Raw genomic sequence first — 17687 nt, 5'->3', positions numbered from 1 at the left:
ATAAGAAGCATTTCAAGGTCCTGGAGTGGCCTAGCCAGTCTCCAGATCTCAACCCCATATAAAATCTGTGGAGGGACTTGAAAGTCCGTGTTTCCCAACGACAGCCTCAAAACATCACTGCCCTAGAGGAGATCTGCATAGAGGAATGGGCCAAAATACCAGCATCAGTGTGTGAAAAGCTTGTGAAGAGTTACAGAAAATGTTTGGCCTCCGTTATTGCCCACAAAGGGTACATAACAAAGTATTGAGATGAACTTTTGGTATTGACCAAATGCTTATTTTCCACCATGATTTGCAAATAAATTCTTTAAAAATCAAACAATGTGATTTTCTGTTTTTTTTCCACATTCTCTCGTGGTTGAGGTTTACCCATGTTGACAATTACAGGCCTCTCTAATATTTTCAAGTGAACTTGCACAATTAGTGGTCGACTAAATACTTATTTGCCCCAATGTACAAACAAAAACAGGCTCTTGAAAGTATTGCAGAAAGAAACCAGTGAGAAATGACAATTTAACAAATTTGTTTTACACTAAGTAAAAAAAAGAAAAAAAGTCATACAATGTGATAACTTGAACTATGTAACTGGATGTTCTCTTTGTTCTGCAAAGTTTCAATAATGTAATACTAGTATATGTACAGTATATATATTGCAATAGGCTTATACCTCTGGATTATTTGTTGCTTCTAACCCTTAACTCTTTAACTACCATAGACTGTTACTGACATCAAACCCATTTCAAATGGGAAGGCAGGCTCTGAGTGATCATGTTTCACAGCCATTGACGGTGATAGATGTCCAACCCAAGTTGACTGGAGGGTTGACAGCCAATGAATAGCAGTAGTTAATGTTTGAAAATACATTTTAAAAACCCAATCTTTCATACCAGATTCTCGTCCTCTAACAAACGGAAGTGGAAGAATTTCAAGTTGGCCTTTGCATCTTTGGATTTTTCTAGAAGTGCCCCTCAGAGAAAAAAATGTTTGGCCACCCCCGGTCTAAACAATATCGTAACCACACTAGTTGCAGCTATGTACAGTGCAATGTGGGCTAGGACAAAAAATGCTAAAATAAACCAAATTCAAATGTTTCCTTCCAAGATTATTACACAGGGATGTATTTAGCAATAGTTGCATCCCCTTAATGGCAGAAATGTATTCACATCAGTTGTTCGAAGGTAAAACTTTACAAGTTTATCATTCTGTAAATAGACTTTGTCATATGTTTATAGTATAGACAAAAATAATGAGCGATTCCTTGTTTCCTTTCTTGATATTATCATTATTAACTACAAAGTTTCAGAAACCTTAGTCACTCCAGCCTCAGCTGTGCTCAGGTAGTCGTGGTGATTGGATTTGAAGGACAGCGTTAAGAGGATAGAGAGGAAATACCTCACAAGACCTGTAATCAAATTAGTAATCGTCAAACAACAGGTAGCTAAGATGCTTTGAATCAAACGCTGACGAGTTGGATCATGACATTTGAATGAAATCTTGCAGAAAACCTTTGACTTCATGCAAAATAATGCCACAGCACATGTTTTGACTTCACATGTTTTGACTTGATTTTTCCAAATTTGAATCAGATTGAAAAACTTTTAAAAGCAAACTACTACAAAATGAGGTTGCATTATAACCTTCATGAAACCCTGGAGGTTGAATTTACAGAGCTTCAAGAACCGGTGCTTAATAATATCATACACATCATATCATATATACTAGTACATACAATATCATTACAACACAAAGATTTCTGAACATCATTGAATAAGTAACAAAGATACACTGGAATTTTCTTTTTTTTTTTAAAATGTCTCAAACATTCTCTCATGCTCTCATGATAATATGCTAGCAGAAGGTCTGAAGGAAATAGATGCTGAATTGATTCTTTATTCACGTCCACTGGTTGGAGTCATATGGACAATGACATTATGTGCATTAAATCAGTGTTTCCTGGCATCTTCTGATCCAAGGGAACCATTTGACAGAAGAAAAATCTCAAACAGTACACAACCAGAAAAAGTTTGAAAAGATAAAAAAAAATATATATATATATATATTGCTCACTATTGTTTTACTCAGAAATGTACTCTGTAATAAATCTGGGCTTGTTGAATAAATCAAAAAAGGTAATGTATTCACAGAAAGCCATCAAATTCCAAAGTTAGGGATTGTTCTGCCTGTCACTAGCATAAATATATACACACATTATAGTAAGAGTCATGATCAATTCAGTAAAAGTGGACTATTTCCTAAACCGCCCCTGATAACCTCTCACTGCACACTGCTGTGTAAAAGGAACCCTAGTACTGGTATAAAGGAACCATGAACATATCAAATCCTAACACTAGAAAACATACTTGAGGTTAAATGTGAATGTGTTGACTTGTAAAAACATTTCCAGTGAAAGGATGCTTTCAAGATTCCCAAGTGAGAACAGTCTGCTCACATGCTAAATATGCGAGTTGCCCCTCCAGAGTGTTGTGACTTTCTTTTTTTATTTGACCACAGAAACGGTGTGCTTCTCTTTTTCAGACAACACAGGTATACTTCCTGGCTTGCTGTGTGCGCGGACATTCTTCTCCCTGAAAGACAAGGATAAAAGATAGTGAGAAAAGTCTGCTGGTGATAACAGATGGGATGAAAGACTCAGGTGTGAGCAAACAGCAGGAGGAAAATACTGCTTGATCAAACACCAAAATTACTGACAACTACACAAATGCACTCTAACAATACCTCATGAACGATACAAAGGACATCATTCTACACATAAACCTGCTCTCTGAGAAAACCGCTGGTGAATCAAATACAGTGTAACATGGCTTAGTAGCAGGAGGTTGAAGTGGGACAATCAATCCTCAATCCAAACAGTGAATGAGCATATACAGCTAATGGAAAAACCCTGATAGGGAAGCCCCATGAAGGGGATTTTCCATGAAGTGAATGGAAAGAAAAATGCCAAATCTGGCAGCAAACCATAACCGATGCACGTGGACATCTGCACGTGGCTGCCCTTCAATGAGTCCCGCTAAACAGGAATGGAAAAAAGGACTCACTTTCTGCGGCGAGCATCCTTCATTGTCCTCAGCTCCTTAGTCTGATGGTAGATGGCCTTGGGGAGATGTCGATGCTGCGAGATGCGTCTGATCTGCGGGAAGTGCTTAAACTTCTCTCTTAGCTTTTTGCGGTAGTTGGTGGCGTCCCTCTCTCGGGGTGCAAGCTACATCGTGGGAGACAGTAAAGTTGGGTTTAAGCTACATCACTCACATACAGTATATACTGACATGCATACGAGTAAGGATGCTGGATAATGAGATCAGGGGTGGGATAAAATAAGTTTTTTCTTCTTCCCACTCCCTTTCGAGTGCAATTATTTTTGTTGAATTATATTGTATGTTTTTTGTTTATTTTGTGTGTGCATGCTCTAAATAAAAAAGTTTCATCATCATAAAGTGTTTGGATCAGTGAATTATGACATATAATTAGTGATGCACGATAATACATTTTAGGGCTGTCCCAAACGACTAATTTTCTCCCGATTAGTCAGCCGACTATTTTTACGATTAGTCGACTAATCTAATAATTTTTTTTTTTTTTTTTTTTTTTACCAATTTAGCAATGAAATTTTTGTTGACGCTTATCAATTCACAAAAAACATATTGGAACACTCAAATTATTTATTAAAGTACAAATAAACAAGTAAATAACAATAATAAATCACAAATAAACAATGAGTTCAAATGCTGATAGAATTAACTAGTGTAGCATCCCGATTGAAAAGATGGTCTCTTAAACTGATGGTTTACAACTTTTATTCCATCCTTGATGTAAACACACTGTAAGAGCTACGGTGCGCACAAATAAAGCAACACAATTACAAATTAACAAAAACTTTTCACCTTTTTCCTTTTAAACCTTATTTATATATCAATGAATTGCCTATATGAATTGCCTTTACCTTATCATTGACAATCTCTCCCTTGAGTACAATCACTGTATATACTGTATATATTTATGACCTTTTAACCTTATATAATTTTCTATACCATAAAATAAACCATAACATGAAATAAACCTTTCAATTAGCATTAAAACAATACTAATAGCACTTATAGGCCCATTGTCAATGAAACATTATTATTTAGTAAGGCGACAGCACCCTCTGGTGTACAAAAAATGAAAGAAAAAAAATTACAAACTGCGTGAAGGCGCTTGAGGTGTTTATTCACCGCCGACGTGCAGCCAAGCTTGGCATTGAAGAGAAAGGACAGAAGAGTGTACTCTCCTTTGTTTCTTTGAAATAAGGCAATGTTTTGGACACTCTGGTGCGCATTTTTTGGCTTTGTGCCGCTTTCCCCGCTTGCAAACAGAGCATCCGACATTCTAACTTTCCACGCATATATTTTTTTAACCCTTCATTAACCGTCGACGGGATGTTGTGCTCGTCGACGGATTTACGTCATCGATGACGTCGACTATGTCGACTAGTCGGGACAGCTCTAATACATTTTTCAACCGATATCGATAACCGATAATTTCCTGCCCCTTCCACCCGATAACCGATAATGTCACGCCGATAATTCTATTCAAATATGTATGTAAAATGTTAAAGTATACAAAGATCAAATGTTACTGGGCAAAAATGTAATTTGGTGCTATTTTTTTCCCACATCAAATGTGAACAAGTAGTAAATTCCAACATCTAAACAATGGCATTGACATTGTGTAATGGTACGCTTTTGGCAACAATACTTAGAGAGTAAACACCCAAGTTGCACAAAAAATGCCTTTAAAAGTAAGCCATTCCTAACATATATCACATTACTACACTGCAAAAACACCTCCTTAAAAATAGCAGAATTTGACAAAACTGTTGATTGCGCACATTTGGAGGCTAAATCAAGTATATAATTATCGAATTGCATTATCGGTTGAATTTTGTTTTATCTGGATTATCTGTGTGACGTCATAGTTGCCATTATCGGCCGATAATTATCGGTGACCGATATTATCGTGCATCTCTACAAATAATGAACTTAAACTCTTCATAGCCATGTGTATCACCTTTGATACACTTAGAATTTCATGAATTTGAGAGTAATTCAGAATTTTGAAATTTCTCTCAGAAAAAAAGGATGCAATTCAACACATGCATCTGCAGGTTCCATGAGGAAAAAAAACAGGATTTAGTAAGGGTTTTAAATATTAGAGTGCTCATTACACATTCAACTTTATGATGATGATTATTTTTTTTTTTCTTTGCAAATTTGGAAGAAAAAAAAAGGTTCCAGTAAGACCTATTTTTAGAATTTGGGGATTCTTTCGCAATTGCTTAATGTTGCAGGCCTTTAAGGGTTAAAATGACAAACCTCTTAGACAAAAGAAAAAAAATATCTGAGAACTGTAAAAGAGTAGACATCTGTTTTTGCATGACTAGAATAGCCACAGATAAGTTCAGTATAGTATTTATGAATTAAAAATAATTAAGCAATACAAGAGCAGAACGTTTTGGTGAATTTTGAGACACTGTCCATTTTATGCTGAACATGGATTCAAGAGTGCTTCACATTGAACAGTCATAACGTTTTGGCCATTTGTACAACTAAGATTCCAAAAAAAATGGGACACTATACAAAATGTTAATGAAAATAACGCAATGATTAGGTCTGCCGCGATGTATTACATCATATTACTATTGCCAATCATACTTTTCATAATGGGCGTCATTTTAAATTTATTCTTAGTGTAGAATCTAAAGTATATTCGATTGCCTCCAGAAATCATAACATGACATGCTTTTATTTTGAAATGCTCACCGGAAGTACATTTGCTACGCCACTAACCGGAAGCTTTACACTCAGTAAAAAGAAACCAAAACAAAATGCACTTCTTTTGTCATGCATAATGTATCAGTCATAGATTTTTTTTCTATTGCTCGCATCGCTTGCAAATTTTTTAATCCAGCGAGTTTTCATGCTTGATGTGTCACCTTTTAACCGCAATTTTGCGTTGTGGAGAAGATTGTCATTGTTTTATAGCAGACTAAAGTGGTTAGTACATTGTCTTTTTTCCATTAGCCTCAATGTAGCAATGCTGATGTTTTACAATATTTAATATAAAAGTTTTTCCTTATTTTGTATGTCTGAACTTTAATTCCACGGCATTTTGATGGCCAAAAAACATATGTAAAAGCTGCTGGAGTCTCATACGTAATCAACACACACCTGTGCAGAGTGCACACACCACACGCACGCACATATGTATGAACGCATGCACGCGGCGATAAATCACAGCCAAAAAAATTACCGCCCTCATTTTTATTTAGCGTGCGATAATTTGACTTATTGCATATCGCGACAGGCTTAGCAATGATGTAAAAATGCCAAATTTCAGAACATAGATGACATGTAAAAAGTTTAAACCGAGACATTGTATCACTTTAAGGGGAGAATATGTTGATGTGAAACTCCAGCTTGTCAACAACGTGGGATTTAAGAGTCTGGAAAAGTCCATTGCACATTTAACGAACAGGTGAAAGACCAATTACCCCTGGTTAGGTGCACTGGAAACATGATTTAGTATACAAAAGAGCTTCTCAGAGTGGCAGTGTCTGAGGTTTGCTGGGACCATAATATTTAAAATCAACATGTTTCCCTAAAAATTATACATTTTCTTAGTTTACACTTTTGACTTATCTATGTTGTATTTTGAACAAAATACTGAAATTTGGCTCGCTCACTTACTTACATTCAGTATTTATTCACAATTTGTAATACCATCCTGACATCAACATCGCAAAATGTTTTTTTTTCTTTTTCTTATAATTATGTTCTCCATTATCAGAAGTCAAACAAATTCGCAATTTGCACACTGAAATATGACTGTCTTTCACATGAAGGCAATGTATACAAGGTGTTGTCTGTGCCTTTAAAGTTTTCCAAACAAAAAAGTGAAATGCAGCAACTAAAAGAGAAGTTATCACGGATGCCTTGATTCAGCATTTCAGTATTTCTTGATAATGAAAGACAGTTTCAGCTTGATTGTTAATGCTTCATTATGTTGCGAGCGGTCCGCTTTAAGTGATTGGTCGATTTAAACTGCTGATAGGAGCAGGCCCCGTCTGATCTCTTTAAGTGCAATACTCTTGAATAAATCTTGCCTTAGAGAGCGACAGTAAAACATCTGCAAAGTGAGCCAATTTTCCAAACGGAAGCATTAAGAGAATAAGCAGAAGTGACTGATTTGGAATGAAAGATGGCTGCTTGAAACGGGGGCAGGGCAGCATTGATCATTATTACACAGCTATGACTGGTATTTGCAACATTAAAATACTTCGCGACCATTAACGGAGATTTTATCTAACAGATAATGACAACTCAACAAAATAAAGGAAGCTACTTTTGTGTTGACAAACTGCACTCTCTGACTGGTTAACAGTTTTAGAAACTGTTGGGTCTTTAAAAGTTGTACATCATCATTCTACAGCATTCTATAAAACAACTGCACAGGTGAGTGCATTTCTTTCAGGATTCCTCCTGCTGGTTCATTTCACTTAATGAAAGTGATCGTGCCCTCAATCAGAATGTTTAACTTATCCTGACAAAGCCAAGGTGGGTGTCAGGTAATAAATCAGGACTCTGTGACATGTCTGACATTTGAGCAAGATTGAACAGGTTCATGTAAAAGTGTGTAGTCTACTTGAGCAGATTTCCAAACTTTTACCTGAGTAAAAAAAGGTACTTACCACTCCCAATTTCTCAGATGCATTCGCTTTCCACAGACGTATATTCATTTCATCAGATCCACTAAGAATATAGCGGTTGTCAGCTGACCACTTTACGCAGATGGCATGCTGCATGCGTTTGGTGTGGTAGACCTCCCTAGGGAAACAAGTAAACAAATTAAACGTACAAGCCAAAAAGCAGTCATCCCAGTTTCATCAATTAACCTGTGTTTTAGACATCAGTCAAATAGTTTGATTTCAGTCTTACCTCAACATATTTTTACATGCTGTTTTGTGTTTGATGAATTATTCATTTCAATACCTTCTGATCTCAATTTGATGTTATTTGAAACAAATTCTGACTTGTACTTACCTACTATGGCCCGCATCTTTGGCAAAAATGCGAATTGTCTTGTCAAAACTGGCAGATGCAAACTCTCTGCCAGTGGGGGAATAGTCTACATCCAGCACTGCAGAAACGTGGTCTGTGTGTACGAGGAGCGGCTTGTCCAAATATCTCATGTCGTATGTGTAAAGACTGCAGGGATGGACAAAAGGACAATACAAACTTTTCTTAATGGTGTCAAAGAACAACGGTGTCAAAAAAGTACATTTGTTATGAAATTGGAAACGTAGAATGTTATCAGTTTACTCACTTGTAGTCTTCATTACAAGAGGTAAAGAAATAGGCCTGCATTGGATTCCAGCACAATGTGTTGCTTCTCATCGTCATAATGACCTAAGGGGGAAAACAATGCATTTGAATAACAAATATTGAAACGAACAACTAAAAAGTGGCATCACCATACTTTTTTAAGTGGTGTCGCTTCTCTCATGTCATACAGTACAATGCTTCTGTCAGAGGCGCAGCTTGCAAGTAGTTCGGTCTGACAAATGAAAAATAATATAAGGTCAACACAACAGAATTGATACTATCTTTATGTCTGCGCTTACTTTCTATATGTTTCAAATTACACAGTGAACTAAACTATACTGTTTTACATATAAACCATTACCCAATTTTGGGTTGTTTTTACATCGCGTAGGTTAAGCGATATACACTAATTCTGATTTTTGACACAGATGGGGAGTACTATTCTGGTGTTTGCAAAAATTTAATGAATGAATAAAAGACTTAAAAAATGTGAAGGTTGAGGTTGTTATGAATGTGGTATGGTGAATACAATGGGACTGCACAGTATGTGCATGCACTACTTTATTTGTAAAATGAAATAAAATTGACACTAGACATGTGCCAATTACCCGTTCCAAGGTACACCGTGGTATGAAAACTACAAGGTTTCAAAACCGCAAAAATTTTGGATCAAAAATATACATACAGCAGCGCTAATATTTGTCCTTGTATCTCGTTTAGAACACTTTATAGGTATCCGTGGTAACGCTCTACAGTGGTTTAAATCATACCTGGAACATAGGACCTTCTCGGTAATGATTGGGGAATTTTCCTCCTCATAAACTTCTCTGTCTTGTGGGGTGCCACAAGGCTCTATTTTAGGGCCTGTTCTCTTTGCACTTTATCTCCTACCTTTAGGATCAGTTGTACAAAAACATAATATCTCTTCATTTTTATGCTGATGACCTGCAGCTGTATCTCCCCCTGAGACCCAACGAACAAACTGCTCTCACTAAATTAATGGAGTGCATATGCGATGTGAAGCAGTGGCTAGCGCAAAACTTTTTACATCTTAACGAAAGCAAAACTGAATATATTACCTTTGGCACACCTTCTATGTTAAATGCCCTTGAGCCCAACCCTGGCACTCTGGCTCCCTTTTTTAAAACACATGTTAAAAATCACGGAGTGATATTCGATTGCATAATGTATGTATATTTTTTTCCACCTAATAACTGTGCATGGCTTTGTGTTATCACATAACCAAATATTTTTACATTTGAATTTATAATGACACTTGTGAGAATAAGCGTCACAGAAAATCAATGAATAAGGCTGGGCGATTTTAAGTGATCAAAAACATTTTTGGTCAATCCTAGTGATCAACCATGTCATATTTAATTGACCAAAGACATATGCAAACTGACTAGTTCAGCATATTTTGACCGGTCCCTCAAAAAGAGTCAATGTTGATGATTTCAACCGGTTTATTGCGAGGTGAAGTAAACTGTAAAGCTAAACACACACAAAAAAGTACACATATTGTGCACTAAAATTAAGATTTTCTTTTATCAAAAACTCATTGGCTTAATGCTGCATTGTACAATGCACACCATTGCATAAAAACTATCAGTAAAAAGCCTTAGTAATGACAAATTTAGAAAATATTCAAGTGGTATGAATATCTTAAACTACTTTCAGAACAGTTTGTTTTCTTCAACAATCACGTAATGCAGCCAACAATGAAAACCGTTTTTTACTCAGAGATAAAATTAGATTCTGCATAATAAAAAGATACAATGAAGACTCACCTCCACTGGGTTAAAACGAACAGAGCTGAAGCTGTCCACCCCCCAAGTAAAAGAACGGATAGGGCTGCTTCTTTGTTCATCCCATATGTCCACCTGCTGGCCGCATGTTGCAAACAAACCTTCATGCTGATGGTGGTCAAGCCCTGTGAAAACTGTCTGCAAAGCACAAGGACCTATTTTCACAATCTTCCTTTTCCTGAACTTTATCTTTTTGTGTACCTATATAGCATACAATTATGCAAATGGATAAGGCAATGTAGTAATATGTCATTGACAGAAAAATATAAAGTACGGTAACCATATACCGTAATTTTCTGATCATCAGCAACTACTTTTTTTCCCCTCATTTTGAGTCCTGCGCCTTATAGTCAAGTGTGGCTTATTTGTTAATTTATTTGGGTTAATAGGTAACACTATATTTGACAGCAGCGTCAAAAGTGTCACGATTATGACATGACACTGTCATGGGCATTAATAAATGCTTATGATGGATGTCGTTAAGTGCGCTTTCAAACTAGCACTGTTTGGTCCCTTTTAAACGAACCACAGTTCTTTTTCTCTGATGGTCTGCTTCGTTTTGTATAGTGTTGCACCGATACCATTTTTTGGGCCCGATACCGATACAGATACCTGGCTGTGCAGTATCGGCCGATACCATTCCGATACCACTCTGTTTGCAAAAAAAAAAAAAAAAAATACACACACATACACACACACATATATATATATATATATATATGTGTGTGTGTGTGTGTGTGTGTGTGTGTGTGTGTGTGTGTGTGTGTGTGTGTGTGTGTGTGTGTGTGTGTGTGTGTGTGCGTATAACGAGTGCAACGATACAGTTAAGTCACGGTTCGGGACGATTTTTGATACAATTCAATACATTTAATGCTCTGAAACAGAAAATACAACTGTTATTATTATTATTATTATATATATATATTTTTTTTTTTTGCTAACAAGCAAAAATAACTGCCATTTAGGCCTGAACGATATTGGAAAAAACTATTGCTGCGATTTTTTGGGGGTTTGCGATATATTGCGATATTATATTGCGATATTTTAAAAAAAAGTAAATATATTTTTTTCAAGAAATTTTCACAAGATGACTTAAATAGCTGTTTGGAAAGACATTAGATGACTCACCATCACCACAGTGTACAGTCATCCCTTGTTTTTTGCAGTTAATGGGGACCAGAACCCGCCGCGATAAGTGAAAAACCGCGAAGTAGCGCACCCCCCCCCCCCTTTTTTTTTGTGTGTGTTTTTTGTGCCCAATGTATTTATTCAGATTTAGCATTGGAAAGAGATACATATAAGACATGTTTTTTTTTCTCACTTTTCCCCCCAAAGTGATTTAAAAAATGTATATAAATAAATGGCTTTTAAGCACTTCAAATGTCATAATTATGATACGTTTTAAACATAACTGTCCAACCAAATCATTTTTGAACAAGAATAAAGTACTGTAGCAGATAAATGCTTGGCTTTTTTAAATGCTTCTGTTTATCTACTTTAGCTGTGACCGTTGAAGTGACATGTAGAAATTTCAAACTCCTCATGATCACTTCTGGCATTTAAATGTCTCCAACGTCCCCACAGTACACACATTCATTCCAGCGCGACTTCCTTGCAACTGTTTAACAAGTTAAACGATGATTGACAGATGCCCGTATGAAGTCTGCTTCTTTGGCCAGATCAAAGCCATCGTTGTGCCGCAGTGACTGAGAGGATCAAAAGGCTGGGAGAGGGAGGGTAGGAGGCTGTGCGCAGACCAGAAAGTGAGGCTTATGTGGATCAAAAAAAAAAAAGAAAAACTATCGCACGTGCTTGCGATGGGACTATTGCGCACACGCACATCGCGATGGCGATGTTTAAACGATATATCGTTCAGGCTTACTGCCATTATATAAACAAGCATTTTAGTGCATAATATTTATGTGCTTACTTCTTACTGATCTGAAGAAAAATTTTGTATATAAGTGCTGAGAACAATTTTTACTGTTTGTAAAGTTGGTCACACTGTTGATTGCTGCAGCTCTCTTAGCAGCTATATTTAAACATCCTATTTGTGGTCCAAGTCCATCTGTAACATGTACTGAATTAACAGTATTTGCAGCATTATCTATAGTCACTGGTATGGGTTGATTTGGCCTGTTTAACTTCCATTCAGTCATGGCGGTTTCTATTTAATCAATGTAGTCTATGGACTACGCGTCGCTCTGGGCTCACGCAGCTAATGGCAAGGGATCTAATGTAGCACATCTAGGTTGCTATTTGATGATATCTAGTCTGTGCGCGCGAGAGTTGGCATGGGATCTACCATAGGACATCTAGATTGCTATTTGATGATATCTAGTGTGCGCGCTGCGCCGCTTGAGTGTTTTCTGGCCACAGAAGTCACTTCTGCTCATTACTGCACAACACCATATTACAATCGACTTTCACAAACAGGACGAGTTTGAATTACGGCACTCTTAATTTGCCACTCATTGTTCATCATGAAACCATGAGTTTGCCGAGTCTCCCACGGTCTTAACCTTTCTGATCCTATCAGCGCTACAACAGCAAGCGTTAGCTTACGCATGCTAATCGTTTGTGAATACCATGTTACATGAGCAGCGTAACATTGCGGATATGCGTTGTAAAGTACATCCGTAATATAGAAGACGAAAGTGTAAATCAAGTGTGATAGTTTCTAGACAAAGACATATAGATGTAATGATTTGGGAAATTAGCTCACGTGGGGAGGACAGTATATTTGCGTTCAAATGATGCCAGTAGATGGTATCGGCGCCCTAAATGTTGGTATTCGTCGATACAGATACCACCAATTCGGGCCGGATCGGCGCCCCTGCCGATACTGGTATCGGTATCGGTGCAACTTTAGTTTTGTATATGTGAATGTACATCCGAACACTAGTTCGGACCAAAAAACAAACTCTGGTCCGGTCAAAACTCGCAGGTCTCAGTCCGCTTTAACCCTGCCTCGCTTGTGAATGCAACCAGAGTAGGGTGGGCTTATGGTACTTTACGTGCAGCATCACAGCGTGGAGGTGTGATGCTCCAGGATAAAGAGATAGACCGATGTATAGGCCGGCAGATATATCGGGGCGATATTTGGAAATTTTAACTATTTACTTTTTTTTTCTTTTTTTTGGGAACAACACTTTTTTTCCAAAGAGCTATTTATTTAGCCTGTTATTCAACTTTATAAGAGATATTTCTGAGTCTAGGAAATTCAGGCACTTCTGGAGCTATTATTTTTCATTTGGTTCAATAAACATGCTTTAGGCATTTCAATGAAGTTCAGTGTTTGCATTATTCAATTTTTTAACGCCAATTTCTTACACTTTTACTGCAAATGAATATCGGCTCCAAAAATCGTTTATCGGCCCTCTAACTGCTAATAATTGGTATCGGTCCAGAAAAACTAACAGGAAGTGACGCTACACGCACGCAGTGCGGAGCTGTGATGCTCCAGGCTGTGACAATTTTATTTGACGCCACTGTCAAATAAAGTGTTGCTGGTCAATATCGTTTGGTATAAATATCCCGTAATACAGTGAGGACAGCTGCGGCTTATTGTCCGGTGCGGCTTATCTATGAACAAATGCCATTTTTGTGGCACATTTGGTGGGTGGCAGCTTATAGCCAGCTGTGCATTATAGTCCGAAAATTGCAGTACTAACAAGTGGGTTGTACTCTACATACCTTGCCCAGAACAGTGTTAAGCGGTTCCACTGCCTCACCATAACCTGGTACTTCCATTTTCCATTGCTTGATGGTTTTGTCATCCCCCACCTGTTAGAAAACTCATTCTTCTTAGAAGTGATACATAAAAACTACCGGGAAGTAAATCAATAGCCACATCTGGCATGACAAAAGGACTATTCACCGTGAAGAAGGAAGTTCCACAAAAACGGACAGTGATTCCACGAACAAAACCTTCATGGGCTTGGAATGTGTAGAGGCATTCACGTTTGGAAAGATTCCACACTTTTACCTATGAATCAATGAAGAGAGACCTTTTGAGTGTTTTCACAATACACACACAATTATCTCAGCTATAAAATATATGTATACTAAGTAAGCCTGTCGCAATGCAATAATTCTATTTATCGCACGGGAAATAAAAAAGGCGGTAATTTTCCCCGGTGCGATTTATCACCTGCGTGCACGTGCGTGCGGCAGGCGTGCTGTAAAAAAGTTTGGCTTCCTTGTTACCAGGTATGAAATATGCTGTGATAAAAACTCACTGTTTTATTGATTGATTATTAAACGAATATTGATGCACTCCCCCCCTTCAGCTATTAGCTGCTTTTAATGTTTCGTACATTATTTGCAAAAATTGTACAAAAATCCTCTCAGGCTTAAATAAAAGGCTATTTCAGTATCCAGTTAACAGTTCAAAATTCTGTATCAGCAGCTTTAAACTACATTCAATTAATTTAATGTTGTGAATCAACCGTTAAAGTTGTTAAATTTGCTCCCGTTATTCCATAATTTCTCTTCTCTCTTCTTTCAAATTGTGAAAGTTTTAACAGTTTCATCATTTAAAGATAAACTCAAGTCAAGATTTTGCCGATTTAGGACTATTTTATATATATATATAAAAAAAGTTATTTAGCTTAGCTTGGAAGGTTCGCAAAAACAGCCTTTCAGGAAAGTCTTCTGCTTTAAGATGGTGACTGTTTACTAACGCCGGCAAGTCTGTCATTTCGCATCCAGTTTTCTGTACATGTGCCGCTAATGCTGCGGAGTCTTGTCATTTCGCATCTAGTTCTTTATCCATGTGATATCTATCGTAGCATTATGTGGGCGTAGTTTGTAGCGGCTGTCGGCAGCAGTCAGGTATTAATGTTTTTTTATTTAGCGGCATGAGTTGAGCCAGAGCCGTGAGTTGAGCATTGTCATTACCTGGGTAATGATGTAGTATGAAGTTTACTCTCGGTCAGTTCCTCGTTACATCCCAAAGACCATGCTGACTGTTTTTCAGTTCCGCTTTACTTGGCATATTTCAATAATTGGAATTTGGATGTTCTTTAATCGTTCTCGAATCTTCCACGGCCGAATCGGAAATTCGCACACCTCTAAGTATAAATATTAAAAGAGGGATGGTCTATTGTTTTTGGTTGTGATTTCTTAAAAAAGTATTTTTGAATTTAAGAGTAAATATTTATTGCGTTTAAATAGGTGTACTTGATCTATTAATATATTCTGTATCGTCACTGTGATATTGTAAATCGGTTTGAAAAAAAAGAAAAAGTTGGGGAGGCAATAATATCGCATATCGCAATAATTTATGAGATAATTTATCGCCCACTAAAATTTATCGCGACAGACCTTATATTACCAGACCTTATTGACAGTAACTTATATTCATTCATATACTTTCATATACTCATATTCATCATCTAATCCGTAAACTTAAATTTAAACTTAGCTTCCTGTATAGAATCAAAGGCTGCCTGTCAACTTCTAACCGAAAAACCATTGTATTATCTTCTTTTGTTTCTGTACTTGATTATGGGGACATCCTGTACTGTCATGCAGCTCCATCAACTCTTCAACAGTTAAACCCGGTCTATCACAGTGCATTACGTTTCATCACCAATGACAATTTCCACACTCATCATTGTACCCTTTATCAAAACGTTGGTTGGTCCTCACTACAATCAAGAAGAAATATCCATATCATGTTATTCATCTATAAGGCTTTACTGTGCAAACTTCCGAACTACCTCACATCTCTCCTGTCATTCAAATCCAGTAACTACATAACACGATCATCCAACTACTTAACCCTAAACGTTCCATTCACTCGCACTAATGTTGGCAGAACTGGCTTTAGCTACTATGCTCCTCTTAAATGGAATTATTTGCAAACTACTCTTAAACTTCAATCATTCATCTTGGTGATTTTAAATCTCTTTTGTCTGATGTTTTTACTGATTATTGTAACTGTTTCCGTTAGTGTATTTTGTGTTGTTTGATATTTGTGAATATTTCTTTGTACTCAGGCCTCTCTTGTAAAAGAGATATTAATCTCAATGAGACTGCCTGATAAAATAAAGATTAAAAAAATAAATAAATAAAAAATATTAAGTGAATAATTACCTCTCCATCACAAGAACCAGACAGCAACGTGGAGAGGCTTTTGGTGTGCTTGGCCATACAGTTTACTCCATCTCTGTGTCCATCCAATGAGGCCACAAATGGCTTTGCAAACACTCTGTCGAGCTTGGTGGCATTTAGGGCCCGAGTATATTCCCTGCACATTTCAAATGGGTGAAGAGTAGGATCATAGTTTCTGGGAACTGATGGAAACAATAGACACAAAGAACTACATCACATATTTTCATTTGTAGACAATCAGTGATAAAAAACATTTTGTTACAAATTACACATAATTTTAAGTCCTTGGGTAGGACACAGCTCAATTACACTTTAGGTTTACAACAGCACATGTATAAAATGCATTCTTGTGTGTTGAAACAATGCTTTCAATGTATATTATTTGAATATTTTTTTTCCGCTCCAAGAAGTTGACTTTTCAGTCGAAAATGCTGTCAAAGTCACCCGCGTACATCATTTCAAGCCATCCTTCAAATGATTGTTTGTTAGTTGTCTATAAACAGTAATTCTAACCACAAACGGGCAGCTCTCACATCGTTTTCGGAGGTATGCAAAGCCCAATTGCTTAGTATTTGTTTGGATAATTGAAATCAGAGTACATTAAGAGAAGGTCTTCATGATTCCGCTTTAAAATAAGGGAACGCATCTACAAAGAAGACAAGACGATGCTATGGTTTTGATTGTTATGTTATTTATTAGTTTTAATTGCATTAACCAACACTAGCTACGAAGAGCAGTTAGCCTCGACCAGTTCACTTACCACGCTGAATATCTAGTTTGGTTTCCCGGACGTAGTCGTCCGGGTTCCTTGAAAGGACTTTTACTTTCATTTTAAGGCAAGAAGAAGAATATGAAAACACACTTCCATTCGGTGTTAAAATGAACAATACAAATACAAAAACCACCGCACATGTGTTGAAACGGAAGTGTCCGTATACGATAACTGCAATGCATTATGGGACGTCTGTTCCAGCCCGCCTCCTGGTTACGTCAGAGAGGAAGTGTCCTGTAATCCACAACAAATAAACGTAGATGTTCACCTCGAATTCCCACATAATATTGTGTAGTACCTTTGTACATGCATATCTGAGGCTAAAGTTTATGTATTAGGACAAAGAACTAGGAACCATCACGGAACGAAGTTCCAAAAATCAGAGCTAAATAAAACAATGTTTTTCAAATTAAATATAATACTCGTATGTACTTGAATGAAGACACGCTCAGTCAAATTACATGATAAAATAATTATTTAAAAGTATAATTTACTAATTTAAATAACACTGGTTGAGTATGTTATACAGTTAATCATACTGTTTTACGTGTAGAGCATGTTTTAAATTGAAATTAAAAACCGGATGTACTGCAAGTTTGCGTAAACCTT

General features: G+C 36.9%; 1 protein-coding gene across 1 annotated transcript; it reads right to left on the bottom strand.

The window, feature by feature from the left end:
* Window positions 1–865: 865 nt before the first annotated feature.
* dcaf13 (ddb1 and cul4 associated factor 13) lies at window positions 866–17268 on the bottom strand. Its single transcript, XM_057834896.1, has 11 exons — window positions 17067–17268; window positions 16289–16488; window positions 14067–14174; window positions 13883–13972; window positions 10169–10324; window positions 8533–8610; window positions 8380–8462; window positions 8097–8261; window positions 7745–7880; window positions 3057–3220; window positions 866–2585 (listed from the first exon to the last, which is right to left on the bottom strand). Exons 1-11 carry the CDS (start codon window positions 17134–17136, stop codon window positions 2498–2500), a joined length of 1338 nt encoding a protein of 445 aa, XP_057690879.1. The 5' UTR covers window positions 17137–17268; the 3' UTR covers window positions 866–2497.
* Between the last annotated feature and the right edge of the window lie 419 nt (window positions 17269–17687).

This window comes from Corythoichthys intestinalis, chromosome 4, assembly GCF_030265065.1.
Source record: "Corythoichthys intestinalis isolate RoL2023-P3 chromosome 4, ASM3026506v1, whole genome shotgun sequence".
NCBI lineage: Eukaryota > Metazoa > Chordata > Actinopteri > Syngnathiformes > Syngnathidae > Corythoichthys > Corythoichthys intestinalis.
Note: the sequence above shows the minus strand (reverse complement) of the source record. Positions and strands in the feature narration are given on the sequence as shown.